Raw genomic sequence first — 25,627 nt, forward strand, 5'->3', positions numbered from 1 at the left:
AAGTAAATAAAACAATATAAATATAAAATAAAATACAACATAATTACTAAAACTTTAACTAAAATTTGAATGAAAACAAAAAAATATAACAAATGAGTAATTTAAAACATAAAAACTACAATTACACCTCAACACTGCTAATATACACCTAAAAAAAAAAAAAAATTATGTAATTGTCCAGTAATTTTACGGACATTTCCATTAACTCTAAAACACAAAGCAATGAAGTGCTAAAATTCTAAATACAGATAAAACACCTGTAAATGAAAATAGAATGAATGCTGTGTGTCAAAGTTTTACAGATTCTTTTTTTTTTTTTTTTTTTTTTTTTACTAGCAGACCTGGTGTAGCTGGCAGGTAATGAAGAACAGAGATGGCTGAGTGTCATCCACTTCCACAAAAGCATCCACCACCACTGATCGTCCCTCAATCGCCAACACACACTGGTAATCGAGATCCTTGTCCTTAAAAACACACACAGATATACTGTTGAGGTCAAAAGTTCATATCCCCCTTTCAGAATCATCATAAATGTTAATTATTTTACCAAAATAAGAGGGATCATATAAAATGCATGTTATTTTTTATGTAGTACTGACCTGAATAAGATATTTCACATAAAAGATGTTTACATATAGTCCACAAGAGAAAAAAATAATTCAAAAGTTTACATCCCCTTGATTTTTAATATGTGTTGTTACCTGAATGATCCACAGCTGTGTTTTTTTGTTTATTGATAGTTGTTCATGAGTTGCTTGTTCGTCCTAAACAGTAAACTGCCCGCTGTTCTGTTTTTCAAAAAAATCTTTCAGGTCCCACAAATTCTTTGGTTTTCCAGCATTTTTGTGTATTTGAACCCTTTTCAATAATTACTGTATGACTTTGAGATCCTTCGTTTCACAATGAAGACAACTGAGGGACTCATAAGCAACTATTACAGAAGGTTCAAATGCTCACTGATGCCCCAGAAGGAAAAAACATGCATTAAGAGCATATTTTGTTCATTTAGTACTGGCCTTCAGAAGCTACAGTGCATTGTGTTTCCTTCTGAAGCATCAGTGAGTGTTTAAACCTTCTGTAAGTTGCATATGAGTCCCTCAGTTGTCCTCAGTGTGAAAAGATAGATCTAAAAATCATACAGTCATTGTTGGAAAGGGTTCAAACAAAAATGCTGAAAAACAAACAAGTTTGTGGGACCTAAAGGATATTTCTAAAGAGCAGCAGACAGTTTAACTGTTCAGGACAAACAAGGGGCTCATGAACAACTATCACTAAACAAAAAAACCCACAGTTGTGGATCACTCAGATAACAACACTGTTTTAAGAATGAAGAGTATGTAAACAAGAGTCAAGAGTATGTCTTTTGAACTTAGTAATACAGGTTTATATTAGCCTTTTTAAGTTTTAAGTTTATGTATTATTTATAACCCTCAAGCACATCTGACAACTGTGTTCCACTAATTTATAGTCTTGCCTTTATGATTTTTCACTGAGAATGCTTTGCAGTTTCCACATTGTTGCACATAAATCAATTAATGTGGGATGATCGGTTTCAAATGTACTTTCCCCTAAATGTCCCGTAAAGAAACCGCAATTGGTTGTTGTGCAGACAGCCCCTTTGTGTCTAAGTGAGCATTACCAGACATTATGCACATTATGCACAGTCTGATTGTGCCAGACTGTCAAGCCCCAACAAGTCCCAAGATGTTGCGTTACCTGATAGAGGTGTAAGTTGCGTCCCAGCAGAGTGATCTTCCTCTCCACATTGACAGGTAGGAGGGAGCTGCCCTGGATGCCCTCCACACACGGACAGGCGTGAGACCCTCTGCTTATGAGTAAACTCTCCTCCTCCTGATCACACACATAAATGGACAACTCACTTCATTATACACACCACACCTTTGAAATGAGCAGACATGGAAAATCTCAGCTTCTGCTATATTACAGCAACATTTATCATAAGCAGAATGACAGCACAACATAAGTGAGCATGTTAGACAAAGATTTAATTAAAAAAAGAAAGGGACAAAACAAGACACATGGGGAACAGCAACCAGAAGCAAATTAAATGATTAAAGAAATGTTCTGGGTTCAATACAGAGCAACAGTGTCCCTCTCACATTTTCAGCAGCGCTGGTTCTTTTTCCATTTATTGGAGTAATGAATCAAATCAACCAGCTATGAAGTGAATCACAACATTATCAACTTTGATTTGAAGCAAAAAAGTATTTGAAAATTAGAAGACTGTGTACTAACAGCTTTAATGAGGATAAGAATTACGCACTGTGAATGGCACTATGAAAAATGATGGATGAATGTACACTTATAGGCCTGTAAATTCACACATAAACAGATATAGTACATTTTACAATTATTACAAATATTTAAGTAGCTTGAAAGCTTAGGGAGACTGACCCCATTATGTGATTTGTGGTGCTGCATGGGAGTGGGCGGGCACTTAAGTGCTTTTTTGGTGTGATTTGCTTGCTTAATTCCCTAATTGGTGGAGGTTTTTTGAAGAATAATGGGTAATGTAGTTCTTTTTTATGGGGAATTCTGAAGCTAAACAAGATTTAAAAGATAACGGGCTGATTGCTTCAGCAAAAGCATAGACCCTCGGTTACAATTGTGCAGCTAACACTAAATTTGTTTTCAAAGGTTTATAAGTATACATTAAAAACAGAAGAAAAATAAATGGGATTTTTTACTGCTGGAACCGGAAGTTAAATTCACTGAAAAAATTACCCTCGTGTCATTGCAAACCTGTATGGAAGCCTATTTTCGCCACTGAATAAAAAATAAAAAAGATAACTACGACTCAAGCTTTTTTTTTTTTGCAAAATCTCTTGCAAATGCAAGTTTGTATCTCGCAATTCTGACTTTTTAATTGCAAATGTGAATTTGTATCTCGCAAATCAAAACTGTTTTTGCAAATGCAAATTTTTATCTCCCAATACTGACTTTTTTCTTGCAAATGCGAGTTTGTATCTCGCAATTCTGACTTTTATTCCAAATGCGAATTTGTATCTTGCAATTCTCACTTTTTTCTGGTTAATGCGAATTTGTGTCTCGTAAATCAAATTTTGTTTGCAAATGCAAATTTTTATCTCCCGATTCTGACATTTTTTTCTTGCAAATGCGAGTTTGTGCCTCACAATTCTGACTTTTTTCTTGCAAATGCGAGTTTGTATCTTGCAATTCTGACTTTTTTTTTTTGCAAATGCGAATTTGTATCTTGCAGTTTAGACTTTTTTTTTTGCAAATGCGAATTTGTATCTCGCAATTTAGACTTTTTCCGCAAATGCAAATTTGCATCTCGCAATTCTGACTTTTTTCTGGTAAATGTGAATTTGTATCTCGCAAATCACAATTCACAATTCAAAACACAATGACTTTTTTTTTCTTGCAAATGTGAGTTTGGGCTCCGGATATCACTGGTATATTATTTAGACAGTCACGAGTTGGTGTGGACGTGACTGACATCTGGAGACATTGTACCCAGTGGGTCATGCATCAGAACATTACCCTTTTTTTTTTAGTTTTAGCTCTCCAGTATATAAAACCTGTCTTTGATGAGCTTTCACTTCTGCTTTTATCTCTTTGCTGTCACTTTGTCTTTTTCTCTCTTGCTCCTCTTCTCTGACTAGGTGCGCCTAGGTCTTTTTCTCTAGACTTATTCTCCCCAGACTTGTAGGACTTATATGATTGATACAATTCATAGATTTCTTAGATTTATACTAAGTTAATTTGATTTGGACTGATTGAGAATGATTTTGATCAAGTTATGCAATTTATTTGTGAAATGGTTGGATTGAACATTTTTATTGACACTTTATTTTAATTTTTCAGTTTCAAGTTATGATTAATTCTGTTACTTATTTACATTTATGAAACCTTTTGAATAGATTTGTACATTCTGCAATTCACCTGTCTGATGTGGATTTGATTTTGCATCAGTATCTCGCAAATCTAATTTTTTTTACATTTTTATCTCCCAATTCTGACTTTTTTCTGGCAAATGCAAATTTGTATTTTGCAAATAATTTTTTTTTTTTGCAAATGCAAATTTTTATCTCCCAATTCTGCCTTTTTTTCCTTGCAAATGCACGTTTATACACTGCAATTCTTTTGTTTTTTCTAAACTCAGTTTGTATCTCACAATTCTGATGTTTTTTCTTGCAAATGCGAATTTGTATCTTGCAAATGGTAATTTTTATCTCCCAGTTCTGCCTTTTTTTCCTTGCAAATGCAAGTTTATACCTTGCAATTCTGATGTTTTTTTCTAAACTCAGTTTGTCTCACGAGTCTGATGTTTTTTCTCACAAATGCAAATTTGTATCTCGCAAACTATCCATTTAAACTGCAAGGGCATTAATGCAACCCAGATTTTTCTGCTTGTTTTTAGAAACTGATGATGAATGAGTAAAAATAAATTTCTGTGAAAATCAGCATCATCATGAACCCAGAACATTGCTTTGATGTTGCAACATTAAATGTCATTAATATATAATTATGGTTGAATTAGTAATAGAGCAGAACTGCTTTCATCTGTCTAATTATATATCCCATCATTCACGCATGTAATTTACGCTTTAGGTACGTTCAACCTCCAGCATCTGCAGCGCTACAAGCGAGCAGAGTTGGCCCGAGGAACCACACTCACCAGGAGGAAAAGGTCAGCCGAGTCGGACTGGTAGTCCGTGTCTGGAGCGAGGGGGAAATCGGATGAATCAGGCCCTGCCTCACCGTCGCCAGAGGGGGCGCTGGCTGACGACACGGGGACGCCCGTGTCTATAAGAGCATCTATATCCATCTCTGACTGCGAGAGGGTGACCACTTCAGGAGAAGACGAGGGCAGCGCTTCAATCAACGGTCCCATTGTCACCACTTCCCCAGCTCTCAAAGCAGGCAGCGTCACTTCAGCGGCCTCTTCACGTGATGAACGTCCCACAAGCTCTTCATATGATTGCGAGGTCGGTGTCGACAGCAAACCTACCTGGATGCTCTCCTCCACCCAAGAGGCATTTTGCGAGAGGGTCGTGGCCTCTGTGGTGGTATCTGTCGACTCTGTAGTGGCACTGGATGGGTGCGTAGAGGAAGTTGTAGCGTGGTTGGGGGTGGTGGGTGGAGAGTGGAGTGGGGTTGTGGTTTCCAGAGGTGTGGTGGGGGCGGCCGTGGGCTCTGGAGTAGTGGGAGGGGTCATTGACGTGGTAGTCATGACAACGACTTCAGTTGTCATGGCAACCTCAGTGGTCGAGAGGGTTGTTGTCGTGGGTGTGGAGGTGGTGTACGTGTGCACGTCTTTTTTTGTTTGAGGAGCAGACGTGGCGAGCGAAAACTTTAGACGAACAAAGGACACAACAGAAAGAATGAGGGGAAAAATGAAATAAAAGGCAACTGAAATAAATTAAGATCAACTCAAATCAATAAACAATGATGCTGAATTAAACATACTAAAAATTATAAAACACACAAGCAAGCGTTACATGTACTACCATTTAAAAGTCTGGGGTTGGTAAGATTTTTCTTAATGCTTTTGAAGACTTTTGATCACTAAGCTGCATTTATTTAAATAGCATTTGGAAATATTATTACAATTTAAAATAACTGTTTTCTACTTTAATACACTGTAGAACCTTTTTTTACTAGTTTCAACTTAAAAACTTAAGTTCAACAGCTGCCTTAAAATTTTAAGTTAAATCAACTTAAAACTACAAGTCATTTCAACTCACTACAGTAAAGTGAGTTAAAATGACTTGTACTTTTAAGTTAATTTAACTTATTAGTTGAAATGACTTGTACTTTTAAGTTTATTTAACTTAAAATTATCATTCAACAATCATTCTAATATCCTGATTTGGAAGCATTTCTTACAATAATTAATGTTGAAAACAACAACTGCTTAATATTTTTTGCCTAAAATTTTTGTGGAAACAGACTTTTCTCCAAGATTCTTCAATGAATACAAAGCTCAAACATTTGCGACTGAAAACTACTGCGTGCAACTGACCCGATCAGCATATTTGTGTTTGCGCTGAGGGGAGCTTCAAAGGTTAGAGAGCTTAATTGATTATAATGAAACTCTGGGAGATCGCAATGAACTAAGATGAGACAGCTTTTAATGCTTTTTAAGGGAGTTTGTAAATGAGATATTAATTTAATACAACAGTCATATAACCAAGAAGTAAATATTAAGTGACTTACATTGTCTTACTATAACACTACTGCCTGATTTTGCTTTTTTTATCATCAAAAATAGTTTGAAACAGTTACAAACAAACACAGTCACAAACAGTTACAAAAACAGTGTCGCTGTGCATCTTCATTCAAACACAGCGGTGTTTTGTTTATGAATGAATGTGCGTTTTTTAACAAATATAGTGAGACAATCATTTAATTTCCCATTCATAAAGACAGTCACTTGCTTTATTCCTAAGTGAATCAGCCGTTCGAACGAATCAAATGAATGAATGATTCAGTAATTAAATCGGTGACTTGCCGCCACCTACTGGCAGTTTTAGTTTTTTTAGTTAGTTAAATCATTTAATATTTCTATATTCATAAAACATTAATCTCAACATGAATTTATGAATTTAACTGCACTCATGCCACCTCTGAGCCTCATTAAACATATGAAAATACACCTACAAGACACTTTTGTGTTCTTCTATAACACCTCTGAAATACAAATTAATTTTGTTAATACTGATTTCATTTGACTGGTAACTTATTCTTATTCTGTTGTTTTAATTAAAGCTTATAAAATATAATTTTTAACAACATTTGACAAAAGATAGCATACTTTTAATAAAGTTAGAAAAGTGCCATTACCAATGTAAAAACAAAAATTCCCTGTAAATCACTTTAAGGTGTCGAATATCACTTTGTAATGGGAAGGCTAATTTTTGATCAGATTTTTCTGATTATTGATTAGAAGATGCTCCTAAAATTTTGACTGTTAAGAAGTAAAAAAAAAAAACCAGCATTTATTTAATAAAAATCTTTTTAACATTATAAATGCCTTTTCTGTGACGTTAATAATTATTTTTAATTGCATTCGACTCTATTGATGGATACAAAGTTAAAAAGAATAAAATTTCTTTAATAAAAATCCTTTGTAGCATCATAAAGGCCTTTACTTAAAACATCAATTTAATGCATTCTTGCTGAAAAAAGCATTTAATTTTTTTTTTTTTTTTAAATCATACTGATTCCAAACTTTCAAATGGTAGTTTATACGAACCAAAAAAGGTTATTCAAAGCAAAAGGAGCTGAAAACACATACAGTGGGGTCTAAAAGTCTGAGACCACACTGAAAACCACCTGTGATTTAAACCTTTAATAATAAAAATAAATGTTTTGAAAAAAAATTAATAAACAAAAGAAAACTATAAACAAATTGCAAATTGAATAAAAAAATATTTCACATTTTCATATTCTACTATTTCTAGTTCAATGATCAAACAAATACATTTGTAACAAAATGGCGACAAAATCAAATACTTTTTTGTAGGGCTGGGAAAATAATTCGATGCACTGCAAATTGAGAGATGATTCTCAGATTATCCGAAACGCGATTCTCCCTCAAATCAATTATGAGCTTAGTTTTTAACAGCAGATGGCACTGCATGCTTTAGAGACAGTCGTACTTGCTTCTAATTCCTTACGTACACTTAAAACTACAATAATTATTCATAAAGTCGAAAAGGTTGAAGCGAATTACAAGGGTGTTTTACAGAACATTAATCGCGCATCTAAAAGCATTCTCATCCGAGGTGCAATTGCATGACTAAGCTGAACACGCAAGTGATCTTCAGCGCTCTTCTTCGTGAGCATTTGCGATTAAAAACTAGATTAGAGCACCATCTGCTGTTAAAAACTAAGCTCAGAATCGATTTCAGAGAGAATCACAATGATTTCGGAAAATCTCAGAATCGATCCATGAATCGTGATGCATCAATTTATTGTCACAGCCCTACAACTTTCCACTTAAACCCTCCACAAAAAAATATATATATATTGTTTTAAAATATAAATGTGCTTTCACTGTGGTCTCAGACATTTGGGGCTCCACTATAACTGCACAGCATATCAAACTTACACATATGACCTCACATATTTACAAAAACTTACATGCTGGTTGTAGATGATCGCACCGCGATCACATGTGGATCGGTGAGTGCACACATGCTGGTGGATGCACCAGTTACATTTCCAGCGGCTGTTCACACAGCCCTTACACCTAAAAACAGAAAACAACACAAAACATAAAGAACCAAAATTTTAGAAGTGACTGCATAAATTAAACCCATCTACACCCCTTTGAGCATTTAGACGAAGACAGCTAAGCAGCCCAGCATCCAAAATAGCTGAGCTCTAGAATTACACATGACTCCCCTAAACTCATCAAACCACACAGAGCTGAGTTCACAGCTTTCCCACATCGCAAATCAAAACAGCATCAGGGAGAGCCGCCCCATCAGCGGCTGTCTGCAGGGGTGTATGGGTAAGGGAGGATGGTCAGGGCTGTGGAATGGTGGAATGTGGGAAACAGCTGTTAAATCATCAGTGATGTGTTAGTGAGGTCCGGAGAGAGAGACAGCTGCCCTGCCCCTCTCACGCCTCTGGGACATTCTCAGCACATGACAGCCGCTCACCAATGGGTGTTTTAATATTGCTCTTGGATGATGATGGCATGACAGGTTTCATTTGCTAACATTAGTTAACTACATTAGTTAACGTGAATTAGCATTTATTAATATTAGTCATTTGTCAATTTCTAAAGGTTTGAAACATGATGGGGAGTGAATGATGACAGAATTTTTGTTTTTTGTGTAAACCATCACTTTAAGAAATCATTTATCACTTACGGCATGGTGCCAGAGAGGTGCTGCACCACAGAGCAGTCGTAGAAGGTGAAGTCTGCGAGCGCTACGGTGACCGTCCGGAAGCGTAGGGACAACGTGACGGACACAGAATCTGTCATAGAGAACAACGAGGAATCTGGGTCAAATGGTTAAACGGATATTATGGCACTGGAACATCATGTCACATTAAACCTTAAAAAAATAATGAGAAGTTAAACGCACCATCCATAGCTTATTTCACCATTCATGTAATATCATTAACTTTTCAGTGGAATGCTTCCATGGAAAAGTAATGGTGCGGAAAACCAACAGAGGAAGTGAAACTGGAACATGAGCATTACAGAATTCCAGAGAGATCCCAGGGTGATGTACTACTGTTCAAATGTTTGGGGTTGGTAAGATTTTTCTGATGCTTTTCATGGAAGTCTCTTATGCTCACTAAGGCTGCATTTATTTAATCAAAAATACAGTACAAAAATTTAATATTGTGACATATTATTAAGGACTGTTTTCAGTTTGAGTGTGTTTTAAAATGTAATTTATTCCTGTGATGCAAAGCTGAATTTTCAGCATCATTACTGTCTTCAGTGTCCTTCAGACATCATTCTAATATGCTGATTTGCTGCTGCTCAAGAAACTTGTCACCACTTCTTGGTAATTATCAATAACTTCTTGTTATTATTAACATTAAAAACCGTTGTGCTGCAGAAACTATGATGCATGTTTTTAAAAATTATATAATAAATAGATACTTCAAAAGAAAATTTCTGTAAAATTATAAATGTCTTTGCAGTCAATTTTGATTAGCTAAATGCATCCTTGCTGAATTAAACCACTATCATTATTATTATTACTCTTTTAATATTACTCACCCCAAACTTTCTGAATGGTAATCACTTTTAATTTTAAGAAAATGACAATCATGGAAAAACAAAGATTTCCTCATTCAAAAATGGGTCCGCTTGCAAACAGGCTCTTACACATGTAAACCAGTTCCTTAAAGGGACAGTTCACCCAAAAATCTAAATTCTGTCATTAATTAAAACCCGTAAGACCTTCGTTCATCTTCAGAACACACATTAAGATATTTTTGATGAAATCCGAGAGCTTTCTGACCCTCCATAAAAAGCAACGCAATTGACACGTTCAAGCCCAGAAAGGTAGTAAGAACATTGTTAAAATAGTCCATGTGACAATCAGAAATTGTTAATTTTTTAATATATTTGTTTTCTTTATGCACCAAAAGTATTCTTGTAGCTTCTTAAAATTAAGGTTGAACCGCTGATGTCGCATGGACTATTTCAATGATGTCCTTACCACCTTTCAGGGCCTTTGAACGTGTCAGTTGCGTTGCTGTCTACGCAGGGTCAGAAAGCTCTCGGATTTCATCAAAATATCTTGTGTTCTAAAGATGAACGAAGGTCTTACAGGTTTAGAATGACATGAGGGTGAGTAATTAATGACAGAATTAAAATTTTGGGGTGAACTATTGCTTTAAGGCCAGTTTTCAAGTTGACTCAAACATGTCAAACTTCATTAGTGTGTGGGTTGTCTTACCCTCTCCATGTGGTACCGGTGGAAGTCTGTGGGCCTCCGGAGTGGCACAGGTGACTGTGGTGCCCTGGACCAAAGCAGCTGTTTCAGTGTCTTCAAAGAAACACGAGTACATGTCACCCTCTGACAGATTGGGCAAACCCAGGACATCCACAGCGATCTAAACACAAACACACAATTAGCCAAGGTAATAATCCCACAATCATTGCCCAGTAATACAAAACATAATTTTTGTTTCAATAAGCTTTACAGCTTTGATAATTAAATAGAAAAGCATCCCCTAAGGAAGAGTTAAAATAACAATGATTGGGGAAAAAGCTTTTAAGCATCGAAAATGAGACAAGATAATGTGTGAATTAATCCATTAGGGAGTGCAGTGGCAGAGTCTGCTAGCTTAGAGACTAATTACTGTAACTCACTAACCATATGCTAACTGAAAACAAATGAAACACAAAGAAACAAATATTTAATCTGACCAATTTGCAGCTTTGGATATATTGTATGTCATTTGCACTACTGTTTAAGAATTTGGGGTCAGTAATATTTAATTAAAGGGACAGTTTAGTCAAAAATGAAAATTCTGCCATCATTTACAATGACAAAACAAGTTATTATGAAGAATGTTGATAACCAAACATTTTCCGTTCCCAGTGACTTCCATTTATATGGACAAAAAACTACAGTGGAAGTCAATGGGAACCAAAAAGGTTTAATCACAAACAATCTTCAAAATAACTTCTTTTGAGTTCATAAGAATAAAGAAGGGTGAGTTATTTAACAACAATGCTGTGATTTGATCAAAAGTGACAGTACAGACATATATAATTTTACAAAAGATTACTACTTAATAAATGCTTCTTGAGCAGTGAATCAGCATATTAGTATGATTTCTGAAGGATCATGTGACACTGAAGACTGTAATGATTCAGCTTTGCATTACAGGTATAAATTACATTTAAACATGCATTAGAATAGAAAGCAGTTTTTTAAATTGCAATATTATTACACAATATTACTGTTTTCACTGTATTTTTTAACCTTGGTGAGTATAAGAAACTTCCCTAAAAAACATAAAACCAACCCCAAACTTTTGAAGGCTTTTATATGAAAGATATTAACTCAAATATTGCAGGGTTTACGTCATACTTTTAGGCTTTATGGTTGGAGGAGGACTGAATTTTGATGGTGCTCTGAATTCCCCACATCATCGCAATTTCTGACTGAACGATTTTATACCTGTTTCTGTTCTCCAAGGCTGGCGTTATATTGGCTTAGTGACTCCACTCTCAAGCACTGCTGCTGCTCATCAAAACTCCACAGCCAGTGACCTTCAACCGAGCCCAGCCTACAGTCTGAACGCATCCCACACCTGGAGGAGTGAGGAGGAAAAGACCCGACAGGAGGATGAGTAAGATAACTGACAGACAGAGTGAAATACTCCTAAAATAAACTGAAAACTGCAGTCCAAAGCAGGAATTACAAGATAAAACTCACCGCCCGTCAAGAACACACCAACCGCAGTACGGGTCCCTCACTGCCAGACAGGAAGCGCAATCAGCGTGCTTGTCGCACTCTGCCACAGGCCTCTTCTCCACCTGACCACACGGCACACCAGGAGAAATCACTTATTCACACATCACACACGGACACAGCTATGACCCAGAGCTTCCACTTCAGGCATATGGGTGAATGTGATGGTAAAGCACTTCAAATCTGCACTTTTCCACATTTTTGTGGTGACTGTTAGTGAAATTTTGCCGGGTGTATTTGAAAATACACTCGGGTGACTATATATCCTCTTTTTATAAGCTGCCTAAAATGTCAGGGTTTTGGCTGGTTTTCCTATTGAAGTGTTTTCTACAGTCCTTATATATAGTATCTCACAAAAGTGAGTACACCCCTCACATTTAGCAATCATTTTAGTATATCTTCTCAAGGGACAATACTATAGAAATGAAACTTGGATATATTTTAGAGTAGTCAATGTGCAGCTTGTTTAGCAGTGTATATTTACTGTCCTCTAAAAATAACTTAACATACAGCCATTATTGTCAAAACAGCTGGCAACAAAAGTGAGTACACCCTAAGTGAACTTGTCAAAACTGTGTCCAAAGAGTCAATATTTTGCGTTAGCACCATTGTTATCTAGCACTGCCTTAATCTTCCTGCGCATGGAATTCACCAGAGCTGCAGATGTTGTTGCTGGGATCCTCTTTAAATCCTCTATAATGACATCATGGAGCTGCTGGATGTTAGACACGTGGTGCTTCTCCACCTTCTGCTTGAGGATGACCCACAGGTGCTCAATAGGGTTCAGGTCAGATCACCTTCACCTGCACCTTCCACAGCAAGGCAATTGTCATCTTGGTGGTGTGTTTGGGGTCATTATCATGTTGGAAAACTGCCGTTCGGCCCAGTTTCTGAAGGGAAGGCATCATGTTCTGCTTCAGAAATGTACAGTACATAATGGAATCCATGTTTCCCTCAATGAACCGCAGCTCCCCAGTACCAGCAGCACTCATGCAGCCCCAGACCATGATGCTACCACCACCATGCTTGACTGTAGGAGAGACACACTTTTCTTGGTACTCCTCACCAGGGCATCACCACACATGCTGGACACCATCTGATTCAAACAAGTTTATCTTAGTCTCATCAGACCATAGGAAAGCCAGCTTGTAAGCCAGCTTCAGAAGAGGCTTCCTTCTCGGATGATCTTCTACTTCTGCAACCTCTAAAGCAATGCTGGCAGCACTCATGCTTCTGTTTTTTTTAAAGCCCGGTTCTGCACCTGACGCAGAGAACGAGCACTCAACTTTGTTGATCAACGCTTGTGAGGCCTATTCTGAATGGAACCCATCTTGGAAAACCTCTGTATGACCCTGCCCACAGTACTGTAACTCATTTTCAGGTTGTTACTGAACCTCTTATAGCCTAGACCATCTTTGTGGAGAGCAACAATTCTGATTCTCAAATCTTCAGAGTTCTTTGCCATGAAGTGCCTTGTTGAACATCCAGTGGTCAGTATGAGAGAATTGTACTCAAAGCACCACATTTTAACTGCTCTAATACAAGATACACAACTTTGTATGGTCCTGTCAAGCAGACAATAACATGAACATGATGAATAGGACATGTGGCTTTGCATGGTTAAATGACATAGTGCTGTTATCACTTAGGGTGTACTCACTTATGTTGCCAGCTGTTTTCACAATAATGGCTGTATGTTGAGTTATTTTGAGGGGACAGTAAATATACACTGCTATACAAACTGCACATTGACTACTCCAAAATATATCCAAGTTTCATTTCTATAGTATTGTTCCTTAAGAAGATATACTAAAAACGTTGCTGAAATGTGAGTGGTGTACTCACTTTTGTGAGATACTGTATTATATGTAGCATTACATTGCTTTGTACTGCTTTTCGGTCATTACCTTCAAGTATGAAAGACATCAGAAAGACAAAGCTAAAACCCAGACATTTTAAGCAATTTAGAAATCTTGACCAAGACATGTCCAGAAAAAGAGAGGATGTATGGTCACTTAGCACACTCACACCCAAAAGAGAGCAGCCCTGAAAATGGAGCGCAGCTGGAAGAAAACAAAACTAGAGGTATTTCGTACTGCATGGAGGTAAAGTACTTTATCCTACAGAAAAAACCTAAAAACTGCTAGATCTGATAACTTTTCATCTCTTTTGGAAGAAAACAAACACAACCCCAAGTATTTATTCAATACAGTGGCTAAGTTAGCAAAAAATAAAGCATTAACAGGCAATGACATTTCCCAACAATTTCCTAGAACCTGTACAATCTAAGTCACCTTTGTTTATATATAAATAAACATGTCTTGACTTGACTTAGTGAAACTAATGTTAGACTACAGTCAAATTGGTTTGAAATGTATATTTTTTGCTTTTATTTAAACACGATTTTCAAAAATCAGGCAACACTCTATAAAATGACTTTAAACATAATTATCCTATAATTATTACAAAAATAGTTTCACAGTAAGTACATTAATACATGTGCTACTGCAAAACAAATGCAAATAAATAAATAAATAAATAAATAAAATGTAATTTGGAATTATGAAAAAAAAAAAAAAAACAGTTACAGCAGATAAAATATATAACAATCTATTGTTGTTAAAAAAAAAAAATGTTATTGGCCAACTATAAAACTATCAGTCAAAAAAGGTTTTGAATAATTCCAACTGAATTTTTAAAAAAAATGTTTTCTGAAAGAAGCCTGTCATCCTCACTAGGGCTGCATTTATTTACTCAAAATATAATACTGTTAAATAGTATTGCAATTTTATTTAAATAAATAAAAAAACAAATGCTTTATATATATATATATATATATATATATATATATATATATACACACATATTGCTGTGATGTTAAAGCTTTTTTCAGCATCATTTTCAGCAACATTACTCTACAGTGTTCAGTGCCAAATGTGAGAAGTCATTCGATTATGCACTAATAATAAAGGTTCTACTTATTATCAACGTTTCAACAATTTAAATTGTAATAACAGTTTAATATCAAATTTACAATATCTACTAAATGCAGCCTTGGTGAGCATGACACTTTCAAAACAAACAAAAAAAAACCCTTTATCATTTTTTACTGGTACTGTACTAATGACAAGATTTTTGAACTCACAGAATGGCTGGTCATGATGTAGATGTGTCTATGGGTGGAATCCAATAGCAAGTCACTATTAATGGCCAAACCAGGTTGGATGAGAAGGGTAGAGTACTTCTTTACCTCTCCTGAGTTACCCCGGAAAACCTAGCATGAGATAAAAAAGCACCTTGAAAAACTCACCATGAAAAAAAAATTACTTTCAATAAGTAACCTGACAACGGCTCCTAAGAACTTCCTCAAGGTTTAATTGAATATTTAGGCTCATGAAACTACATCAATTGCAACAGGACACCTTCGAGACACGAGGAAAGCTGGCTGTGGACAGGTCTAACTAAAAGTGCTAAAAGTGTCGGCTGAAATGGTTTAGCGCTAGAGCACTTCTAAGTCTCATTAAAGGAAAACGACGTACAAGGATCTGAGAGAGGTGCCTAATGCCTCTTGAATTCTATCATGACTTGGGGTCGATTTCAGCAAACCAGATTAGAACAGTGAGAATCCCATCAGAAGGGCAGGTATCCTGCTTGAGAGTCTCAGACACCTTATACCGCGAGCTGCTCACGCACTCCACCCATTCAGGTTTGCGTTTTAACTGGATTTGGATTGACAAACTGTCCGCCATGGTCTACTGCAGGAGGAATCACGCATTGCAACATTACCGTATAATGCAAGACTGAATAGCTGTGTAGATGTATGATTAGACGAGGTGTACCGGAATGCCTGTTTGTGAGGGAAAATTCAAATATATATGCAATTCTTTCACCCCAAATTAACCTGTCGTCATAATTTAATTACACACATTTAGTTATGCTGTTGCTCACCTATATCTAGCAGAATGTATACACTGCTGTTGTCCATACAAAAACAGATGACAAATGTGGTATTTTTACACATATGCCTACAGTTGAGGTCAAAAGTTTACATCCCCCTTTCAGAATCTGCAAAATGTTAATTATTTCACCAAAATAAGAGGGCTCTTACAAAATGCATGCTGCTACTACTGACCTAAATAACATATTTCCCATAAAAGATGTTTACATGTAGTCCACAAGAGAAAATAGCAGTTGAATTTATAAAAATAACCCATTCAAAAGTTTACATCCCCTTGATTTTTAATACTGTGTTATTACCTGAATGATCCACAGCTGTGTTTTTTTCGTTTAGTGATAGTTGTTTGTAAGTCCCTTGTTTGTCCTGAACAGTTAAACTGTCTGCTGTTCTTCAGGAAAAATCCTTCAGGTCCCACAAATTCTTTGATTTTCCAGCATTTTTGTGTATTTGAACCCTTTCCAAAAATGACTGTATGGTTTTGAGATCCATCTTTTCACACTTAGGACAACTAAGGAACTCACATGCAACTATTACAGAAGGTTCAAACGCTCACTGATGCTCCAGAACAAAAAACATGCATTAAGAACCAGGGTGTAAACTTTTGAATAGAATGAAAATATGCCTAAATGTCATATTTTTTCATTTAGTACTGCTCTTCAAAGGCTACAGAACATAATTACATGTTTCCCAGAAGACAAAATAGGTTCAATTTACCCAGTTTAATCAATTTTTAGTTTTCACCGAATATTAATCCATCGTGTTTCCTTTTGAATAATCAGTGAGCGTTTGAACCTTCTGTAAGAGTCCCTTAGTTGACCTCAATGTGAAAAGATGGATCTCAAAATCAGTCATTGTTGGAAAGGGTTCAGATACACAAAAATGCTGAAAAACCAAAGGATTTTTGGGACCTGAAGGATTTTTCTGAAGAACAGCAGACAGCTGAACTGTTCAGGACAAACAAGGGACTCATGAACAACTATCACACAAAAAACACAGCTGTGGATCATTCAGGTAACAACACAGTATTAAGAATCACGGGGGTGTAAACTTTGGAACAGGGTCTTTTTTTTTTTTTATAAATTCAACTATTATTTTCTCTTGTGGACTATATGTAAACATCTTTTATGTGAAATACCTTATTCAGGTCAGTACTAAATAAACAACAAAAAATGTTTGGTAAAATAATTAACATTTTGCAGATTCTGAAAGGAGGATCTAAGCTGTTGACCTCAACTGTACATCAGGGGCGTTTCCTCCGAGGAGGCAAGGCAGGCAGTGTCTCCTCAAAATATTGGATAAGAATAAACCTAAAATGCTTAGAAAAACTAACTTGATGAGATTTATACTTTGCTTTAATAAACAGTTTATTGACTGCATTGTTAATGTAAATCAAGAAAATGTGACTGGGCCATGAATTTGCATTTGATTTAAAACATGTGCTGTTCTGAAATAATTAAATTTAATAAAATATAAAATAGCCAAATTTTAAAATCTGATACATATTGTGATGACAACTACTCAAAAATGTTCTCTAAATGCGTCACTTGTCTTTCTCTGTAAAAATGTCACACACGCTTGTGAACAATGACACTGACTTGCCAAAATGTGTCAAAACAGCAGAGAACAGTGACTGGCTGTCAGAGGGAGGCTTGGGTCATGCAATGTTGCTCAGATTTAACCAAACACTATGGTTTGACCTTTGCCCGCTGTGGCATGCAAATCCAGTCAGCCCAAGGCCTAAATGTAACTTGTTTAAATTTCAGCTCACGAGACCTTTGAATTTACAAGCATTGTCAAACAGAGTCTCCGGTGGTCTCTGAGCAATCACAATCCCTGCAAATACAGCGTTTCATATAGGGTGGTTTGTGGCGAAGGCTGCTTTGCGGTCCAACTGAGGAAACACAAAAAAGCCTTAAGTATGCTGTTTCAGCACTATCCTGGGCTATGACACATTCACCCTGCAGGCGAAATCTCTTTCCTGCTCAAGTAGACAGATAATATTACCATATTAAGTGGACTAATATTTCCCTAGTGGTTTAAAAGGCATACTATAAATCATAAATTGTTTTAGAAATGACCAGTCAAACGACAAATTTTAATGTCACAAACCTTAAGCAAATTGCCTTTGGAGTCGCCCAAGAAGACAATAGTGTGCCCCTCCTTTACACTAACGGCGACAGCAGTGAGACGGGCGGATGGGCTGCCCAATACGGCTTCGGCTTCAATCGGCACCCGGCTTCGCCATTGGACTCGGGGTGTGGTCCGAGCCACAGGGATAAGCGTTCAGGGTGTTCTGCGGGATACAAAAACAAGTTTTCGTGACTATGGTTTTGGCAAAAGCACTGTGACATAATCCAGTTTCATGTTGTGTAATAATAAACTACGTTTTTTGTACCGTAAGGGTTTAGTTCTCAGTCTGTTGCCTCAAGGCTGTCAAATCCTCTTAGTTCAGAAAGCCAGATTAGATGAAGATTATCTTGGTCTCACACTAGGATGGCAAGGCTGCTCCTTTCTTTGAGACTAACACTATCAAATCTGCTCCAGCAGTCTTTGATAAAATCTAGCTTGCATGTCATGCCATGTTCCTTCATTATCAAAAGTGATCTGTAATTCTGTTTGTGTACCAGACTGGAGAACATGTGGGGATCAGGAAAATGTGTTTTAGTGTTTGAGGATTTGTAAGAAACACAAAGAGTCCTGTATTTGGGTGGTGGTGTTTGTCTGTGGATCAGTAATATCCTACTTAAATGGATTGTTCACACAAAACTTCTGTCATCACTTATTGTTGTTAAAAATCATATGATTGTCTTTCTATGGTGGAACACAGAAGGAGATGTTTTGAAGAATGTTCAAGCTGCTCTTTTCCATTAAATGAAAGTAGATTGAGATGAGGGTCATTATAAATCATTATAAAAGACCTGTGCCATATATTTAATGTCCTAAGTCATATTATAGCTTTGTACGAGGAACAATAACAACATTTAAAGGATTAGTTCACTTCCAGAATAAAAATATCCTGATAATTTACTCACCTCCATGTCATCCAAGATGTTCATGTCTTTCTTTTTTCAGTCGAATAAAAATTAAGGTTTTAGAGGAAAACATTTTTGGATTTTTCTCCATATAGTGGACTTTAGCGGGGATCAGTGCATTGAAATGTCCAAATTGCAGTTTCAATGCAGCTTCAAAGGGCTCTACACGATCCCAGCCAAAGAATAAGGGTCTTATCTAGTGAAACGATTGGTTGTTTTCTAAAAAAAAAAAAAAAAAAAAAAAAAAAAAAAATTTGCCACAAATGCTTGTCTTGCACTAGCTGGACTTTTCAACAAGTAATCATGTTGAAAAGGTCACGTGTGATGTAGGTTCAAGTACCGACCCAGTGTTTACAAAGCGAACAAGCAAAGTCAAATAGCCTTTACAAAAAAAAGGGTAAAACAACAAAAAGTTTCCATCACCCTGTTTCTATACACATTTTAAAGTATCGCATTAGAAACGAGTGATGAAAACGCTACATTTCAAATAACAATCACTTAATTTGCAAAGCTTTTACGCTTACTTGAGGTGATTTTTGACTTGTGTGAAAAAGGGTTAATGCAAATAATGGGAGATAGAAGCGCATTTGATGAATAAATTCCTCTTTACGCATTAAAAAAAAGTCATGTGACTTTTGTGTGCTATGGGACTGCAAACCCTGTCTAACCAGTGGACTGATCTCGTTCCACATCTAAAATGTCTGAGCAATGTCTGTCGTCAAAGTATTTCTGTATAATTGCCTCTCAGAACCTCCAAAAGAAATTGTCACATTTATTGTGTTTCATCTGCTCGCTCTGAGGTGAAAGTAATTTATTATATATAAAAATTACTATATTCAGTGGCTTCTCCTACTTTTCTTAGTAAGATATAGCATCAGTTTATCAGGAAGTGATGATTTTGTTCTCGCTGACTTGTTGGATGGAAACGGTCCAATTTTTGCGTATAAGTTAAATTCGCAACTTGGATGGAAACCCGACTAATTTTGGACAATTTTGAAGACTGAGTTTTTCACCTTACCCTACCTTTTTTAACTGGAGTACCCAGACAAAGAACTAACGCGTGACTTTTCCAACATGATTAAGTAACGCATGAAGATGTGCATCGCAGAACTAGTGCAAGACAAGCATTTGTTGTTAAAAAATATATAAATGTTTATTTTTTTAGAAAATGACCCATCATTTTGCTAGATAAGACCCTTATTCCTTGGCTGGGATTGTGTACAGCTCTTTGAAGCTGCACTGAAACTACAATTTGGATCTTCAACCCACTGATCCCCATTGAAGTCCACTATATGGAGAAAAATCCTGGAATGTTTCTCTCAAAAACCTTCATTTCTTTTCGACTAAAGAAAGAAAGACATGAACACCTTGGATATTTTTACTTTGGAAGTGAACTAATCCTTTAACAGGCAATACTCTCCTTTCTACAGGTCTTCTAGACATCTAACCCTCCCTACGTCTTTTTCTAGACATTTCTCCTCCCTACGTCTTTTTCCAGCAGACATCATTAGGAGTTTAAGCTTGGGGGTTTATTGATCCGAACAACCCTGTTTAAGACTCAGCAGGCCTGGTTCTGGATGCTGAATAGACAAATACATGGAGGTCATGAGGAGGTTGTTTGCCTGTGAGCCCACATCCTTAAAATCTTTGATTTGTCTTTAGATCTTGTTAGGACTAATGCTAGGTAGGCCTGTCTTATGCTCATCAAAGAGTCAAAACATAATTCACTCAGATCATGGCAGACAGAATCGTATGAGCTAAAGCAATTTGCCTGAGAATTAATGAGAAGCAATACATCTAAATTAGGATAAATGTTAGTTTGAATACACCGTCAGAGGAAAATGATGCGGTCCAGTTCCCTAGAGTTACATTGTGGGCATCCTTTCCCCATTTTCCCATGCTTTTCAATCAAATTTAAACTACTATGATGATTATGTGGGAATGGTTGACCTCAAAACCTATTTATATGGATAATTTATATGTATAGTGTTTCAATGTGAAGACAGTGTACAAGTAAACTGCATCTATCAAATATTCCTGTAAAATGAACACTTTGTCATTATCAAGTGTGATGAATCAAACATAATTCTAGCATCAATAACATTTAACACTGGGTTATCATAAAATTAAGGTTGAACCACTGATGTCACATGGACTATTTTATCAATGTTACTGCCTATGCAGGGTCAGAAAGCTCTTGGATTTCATCCAAAATATCTTAATTTGTGTTCTGAAGATGAACAAAGGTCCTATGGGTTTGGAACAACATGAAAGTGATTAATTATCCTGACAGCACACACACATCATGGAGACATCTATTTGACATAGACGTATTTTTTTAATTGTTTGCTAATCTGGAATATGTCTATAGGATGTTTCCTATCAGATGTCAAATAGACGTCTATTAGATGTCTTTAAGATGTTTATGATTTAGAATATATGCAGGGCTCTACAGTGCGACAATTTCTGTCAACTAAAACTACTGCGTGTGTCTTCGAAAAAATATTTAGGAGCACCTGTGCCTTATTTGTGTTTCCAATGTGGGGAGCTTCAAAGGTTTCTACCTGTTTTTGCAACGCTGAGTAATGTATCACAAACATATCTCATGAATATTTTCATAAACAACGTGCAAATAAGAGATTCACTGTGCAGTGTAAAGAGCTTCGCTGATTATAATGAAACTTTATAAGATCGCAATGAACTAAGATGAGACAGCTTTTAATGATTTTTAAGGGAGTTGTAAATTAGATATTAAGTTAATACAACATTTAAATAAACAAGAAGTTAATTTAATGTGACTTATATTGTCTGACTACAACACTATTGCCTGATTTTGCTTTATTTCGTTGTCAAAAATAGTTTGAAACAAGTCACAGCTGTGCTGCTGAACATCTCCATTCAAACACAGCAGTGTTTCGTTTATGAATGAACGTGTTTTTAAATAAATCTAGTGAGTGGATTCAATTTCCCGTTCATAAAGAGTCACTTGCTTTATTCCTGAATGAATCTGTTGTTGGAAAGAATCAAATGAATGAATGATTCAGTAATTAAATCAGTGACTTGCCGCCACCTACTAGCAGTTTTAGTTTTTATTTTTAAAGTACCTTTTCAGTTATTTAAATCATTTAAGATTTCTATATTAAAAATTTTACATAAATTTATGAATTTGATTGCAATCATGCCACCTCTGAGCCTCATCAAACATATAAAAATACACCTACAAGCCACTTTTGAGTTCCTCTGTGCACCTCTGTGGTACAAATTAATTCTGTTAATACTGATTTCATTTGATTGGTAACTTATTCTACTTGTTCTTATTCTGTTGTTTTAATTAGAAATTTTAAAAAGTGTATAAAATATATTTTTGTAAAAATTTGACATAAGATGACATACTTTTAATAACGTTAGAAAAATGCCATTACAAAGGTAAAAACAAAATTCCCATGTAAATCACTCGAGTCAAATATAACCTCGTAATGGGAAGAATCAATTTTAATCAGATTTTTTCATTATTGATTAGAAGGTGCTCCTAAAATTTTGACTGTGCTCCTAAAAAAAAAATGCGTAGAGCCCTGATTGTATGTAAAACTGACATCTTACAGGTGTCTGTTAGATGTTTGTACGCAGCAGATGCTGTCCAGATCAAGTGATCTTTAACAGACATCTTGCAGACTTGCGTGTGTTATCTGGGTAATGACAGAATTTTTATTTTTGGGTGAACTATCCCTCTAAGCGTTTAAATGAGCCTGTTGTCTCCAAGTACACCAACTTCCGAAACAAACAGAAGATTATTTACTCACCGTGGGCAGGTTGGCACAGTTGGATTTAACATCATACTCAATGTATGCCACCTTAGAGCCATCTTTCCCTCCATCTTGCGTGTAGCACAGATCTCGTGTGGCATCAATACCACGATCCACTTCATCCAGAGTGTACACACACAATGCCGATTCCTCACTGGGACCATTAGCAGCACTAACCGCCGTAGAAAAAACTCCCATCAAAACCTGCGAGCCTCCAGATTCCTCACCGCCCACCTGCGCCCCCTGGAGAAAATTGTAGTTCTTTCCTGTTGAGTTTGAGCGACACAATAGCGGTACCTCAACGTAGGAATAATACGCCTGATCGTCCAAACACACCCGTGCCACGTATGTACGATATTCCCTTGATGCAGCTTTCAGATCGCGCCTATAAAACAGAAAGTAGACGTGGTTGCGCCGCGCAAAGGTTGCGACAAAATTGTGATCGTACTCCGAGAGGCGCCCGGCTACAGCGAGCTTAGCAGTTTCCTCATAGGAAAACACTGGCTCTGTCAAAAGCTGGCGGGTGGAGACCGGCGGGTGACTGCTGGTGTAGCCTCGTCCCACATAAAGGACGGGATCCTTGTCTTGCGGTCGCACCACGAGCCCAACCGTTGACGCCGTAGGGTCATTAGCCGCCACATATTGCGTATCAACAGGTCTCTCGGCAGAAAATAGGACTTCGTTCACATTGGCCAGGCTACGTTTCTGGCAGGTGCCCTGGTGTACGCTGCCACAGGTGATGAGCTGGAGCGAATACGGATCCACTAATAGTAGCTTGTTGTGATTGTTAACGAACCCAGCCTGAGGGCAGTTTTCAAGGGTTACAGGAGGCAGGCAGTCCTTGCTGTCTCTCACGGGGCCGGTTTTCTCATCCACTTCGAGACGGAGGCCATCAAGGCCAGCGAGCTGGAACAGATGGTCCCGAGCACCCACGTAGACTGTTCCTATGCTGGGGTCAGGGTGCAATGCCAGGTGCTGGAAGACTGTGTCGTTGAAGGAGAAGCGAGGGTAACTGCTGTGGACCCCCAGAACACCCAGGATGAGGGACTGAAGCAGGGTCAAGATGAGGGCCATCCCACACGGCACTGCAAAAACACTGATCATATGTGACATGAGTCAGTATTAGCTCACAGGACAGGGACAAACATAGTACAGTTAGTCAACAACATGTTAGGAATAATTAAATTTAATATGTCCTGTAGAGAGGAATATATTAAACAAATTAACAAAAGTACCTAATAAGTACAGTAGTTATATCATGGTACAGTAATGATATCACTATGGCATTTTCATATAAACCACAAAACTAGAAGTTGACTAGTAGATTTTACAGATAACTAGGTTAGACCACACTGACCAATAACCAATTAATCAACCAATAGTTTTTTAAACGGATACTGAATTAAAGCAAACACAACAATCCAAGAAAATACTGCTGAACTTTACTACAAAATAAAAAAGGTACTGAACCATAAAAAAAAGTACTGTACTTTTTAAGCAAAATATATAAATACAAATATTAATATTGAACAATGAACAATACTATGGTTGTAGTTTAATTGGCAAAACTGTTCAGTGGGTCGACCTCTACACAGACCTGATATTCTGTATTATACCATATTTATTCAAAATATTTATGTAAAACATTCATATTCATTTAAATGGTACTCTGAACTATTGTCAAATAATATTAATGATTTAAATATAAAGAATATTTAAGTGTAAGTGTAAATGTAAGTTGTTACAACAAGAACAAGAACAAGAACAAAAAAAAAAAAAAAAATAAGTATTATAGATTATAGTATTTTTTGGGACATGGTACCATGATAACATAACCTTAAATATGTACCTAAATATGTATAAAAAAAAAAAAAAAAAAAAAAAAAAAAAAAAAAAAAAAAAAGTAATGTAATGAAGAAGTAATGAAAAAGAAAATAAATAAAAAAAACACTGTACCCAATTTACAATTTACAAGAAAATATTTACAAAATATTACTGTTTTTATACCAATAAATAAATAAACAAACAAACAAACAAAGACATTACCTTGTTAAAATGCTTCTTAAATATCATTAAAAAGGTATTTAAAAGAATACCACCATGGTAAATTACCAAAAACATGGTATTATCAAAAAACGTAATAAATAAATAAAACCACTGTCTTACCATGGTACGTTTACAAAATATTACTGTTTTTGTACATGTACCAAATAAACAAACGGTAAATTTCCAAAAACATGGTATTACCGTGGTACAAGAACATTTTTTAAAACAAAAAACAAACAAACAAACAAACAAACAAACAAACGTCTTACCATGGTACATTTACAAAATATTACAGTTTCTGTACCAAATAAATAACTAACTAAAATGAATATATAAATAAACATTTATGGGAAATAAACAAAATATTTATGTGAAACAAAAACAAACAAACAAACAAACAAAAGAAGATATGGTATAATGCATTATAAGTAACATTAGGTATTTAAAAGAATACCACAATGGTAAATTTCCAAAAATTACCATGGTACACCAAATAAATAAATAAATAAAGGGTATTACCATGGTAAAAGGTATTAAAAGAACACCACAGCATTACCATTTTATATGTACAAAACATGATAACATGATGTATTTTATATATATGTCGAACTAAAATTTATGCAGGCACCTTCAACATTTCTCACATTATCACAGTTTCTTTGCAATAGTTTACGAAAATGGAGGTAAAATATGACAAGAATTCAGAGATAAACTGTCAGAACAAATTCATCTTGATAATGTCAGATAACCTTGGTAGAAAAGTATGTAATGGATTACAATCAACCAAAAATTCAGACAACTCTTAGTATGACAATATTTACAAAACTATCAATACTT

The 25,627-nt window shown here is 36.1% G+C and overlaps 1 protein-coding gene across 1 annotated transcript in view; it reads right to left on the reverse strand.

Moving 5' to 3' along the window:
* Positions 1 to 25,627, reverse strand: part of plxnb1a (plexin b1a) — a 105,175-nt gene that overhangs the window by 21,592 nt on the left and 57,956 nt on the right. Inside the window, 12 exon segments of the mRNA XM_051096405.1 lie at positions 342 to 464; positions 1,717 to 1,851; positions 4,664 to 5,338; positions 8,134 to 8,242; positions 8,871 to 8,979; positions 10,425 to 10,581; positions 11,658 to 11,790; positions 11,916 to 12,016; positions 15,097 to 15,225; positions 18,019 to 18,147; positions 18,149 to 18,202; positions 22,742 to 23,840. Of these exon segments, the coding sequence (XP_050952362.1) occupies positions 342 to 464; positions 1,717 to 1,851; positions 4,664 to 5,338; positions 8,134 to 8,242; positions 8,871 to 8,979; positions 10,425 to 10,581; positions 11,658 to 11,790; positions 11,916 to 12,016; positions 15,097 to 15,225; positions 18,019 to 18,147; positions 18,149 to 18,202; positions 22,742 to 23,840 (2,953 nt within the window).

Source organism: Labeo rohita, chromosome 23 (assembly GCF_022985175.1).
Source record: "Labeo rohita strain BAU-BD-2019 chromosome 23, IGBB_LRoh.1.0, whole genome shotgun sequence".
Classification (NCBI taxonomy): domain Eukaryota; kingdom Metazoa; phylum Chordata; class Actinopteri; order Cypriniformes; family Cyprinidae; genus Labeo; species Labeo rohita.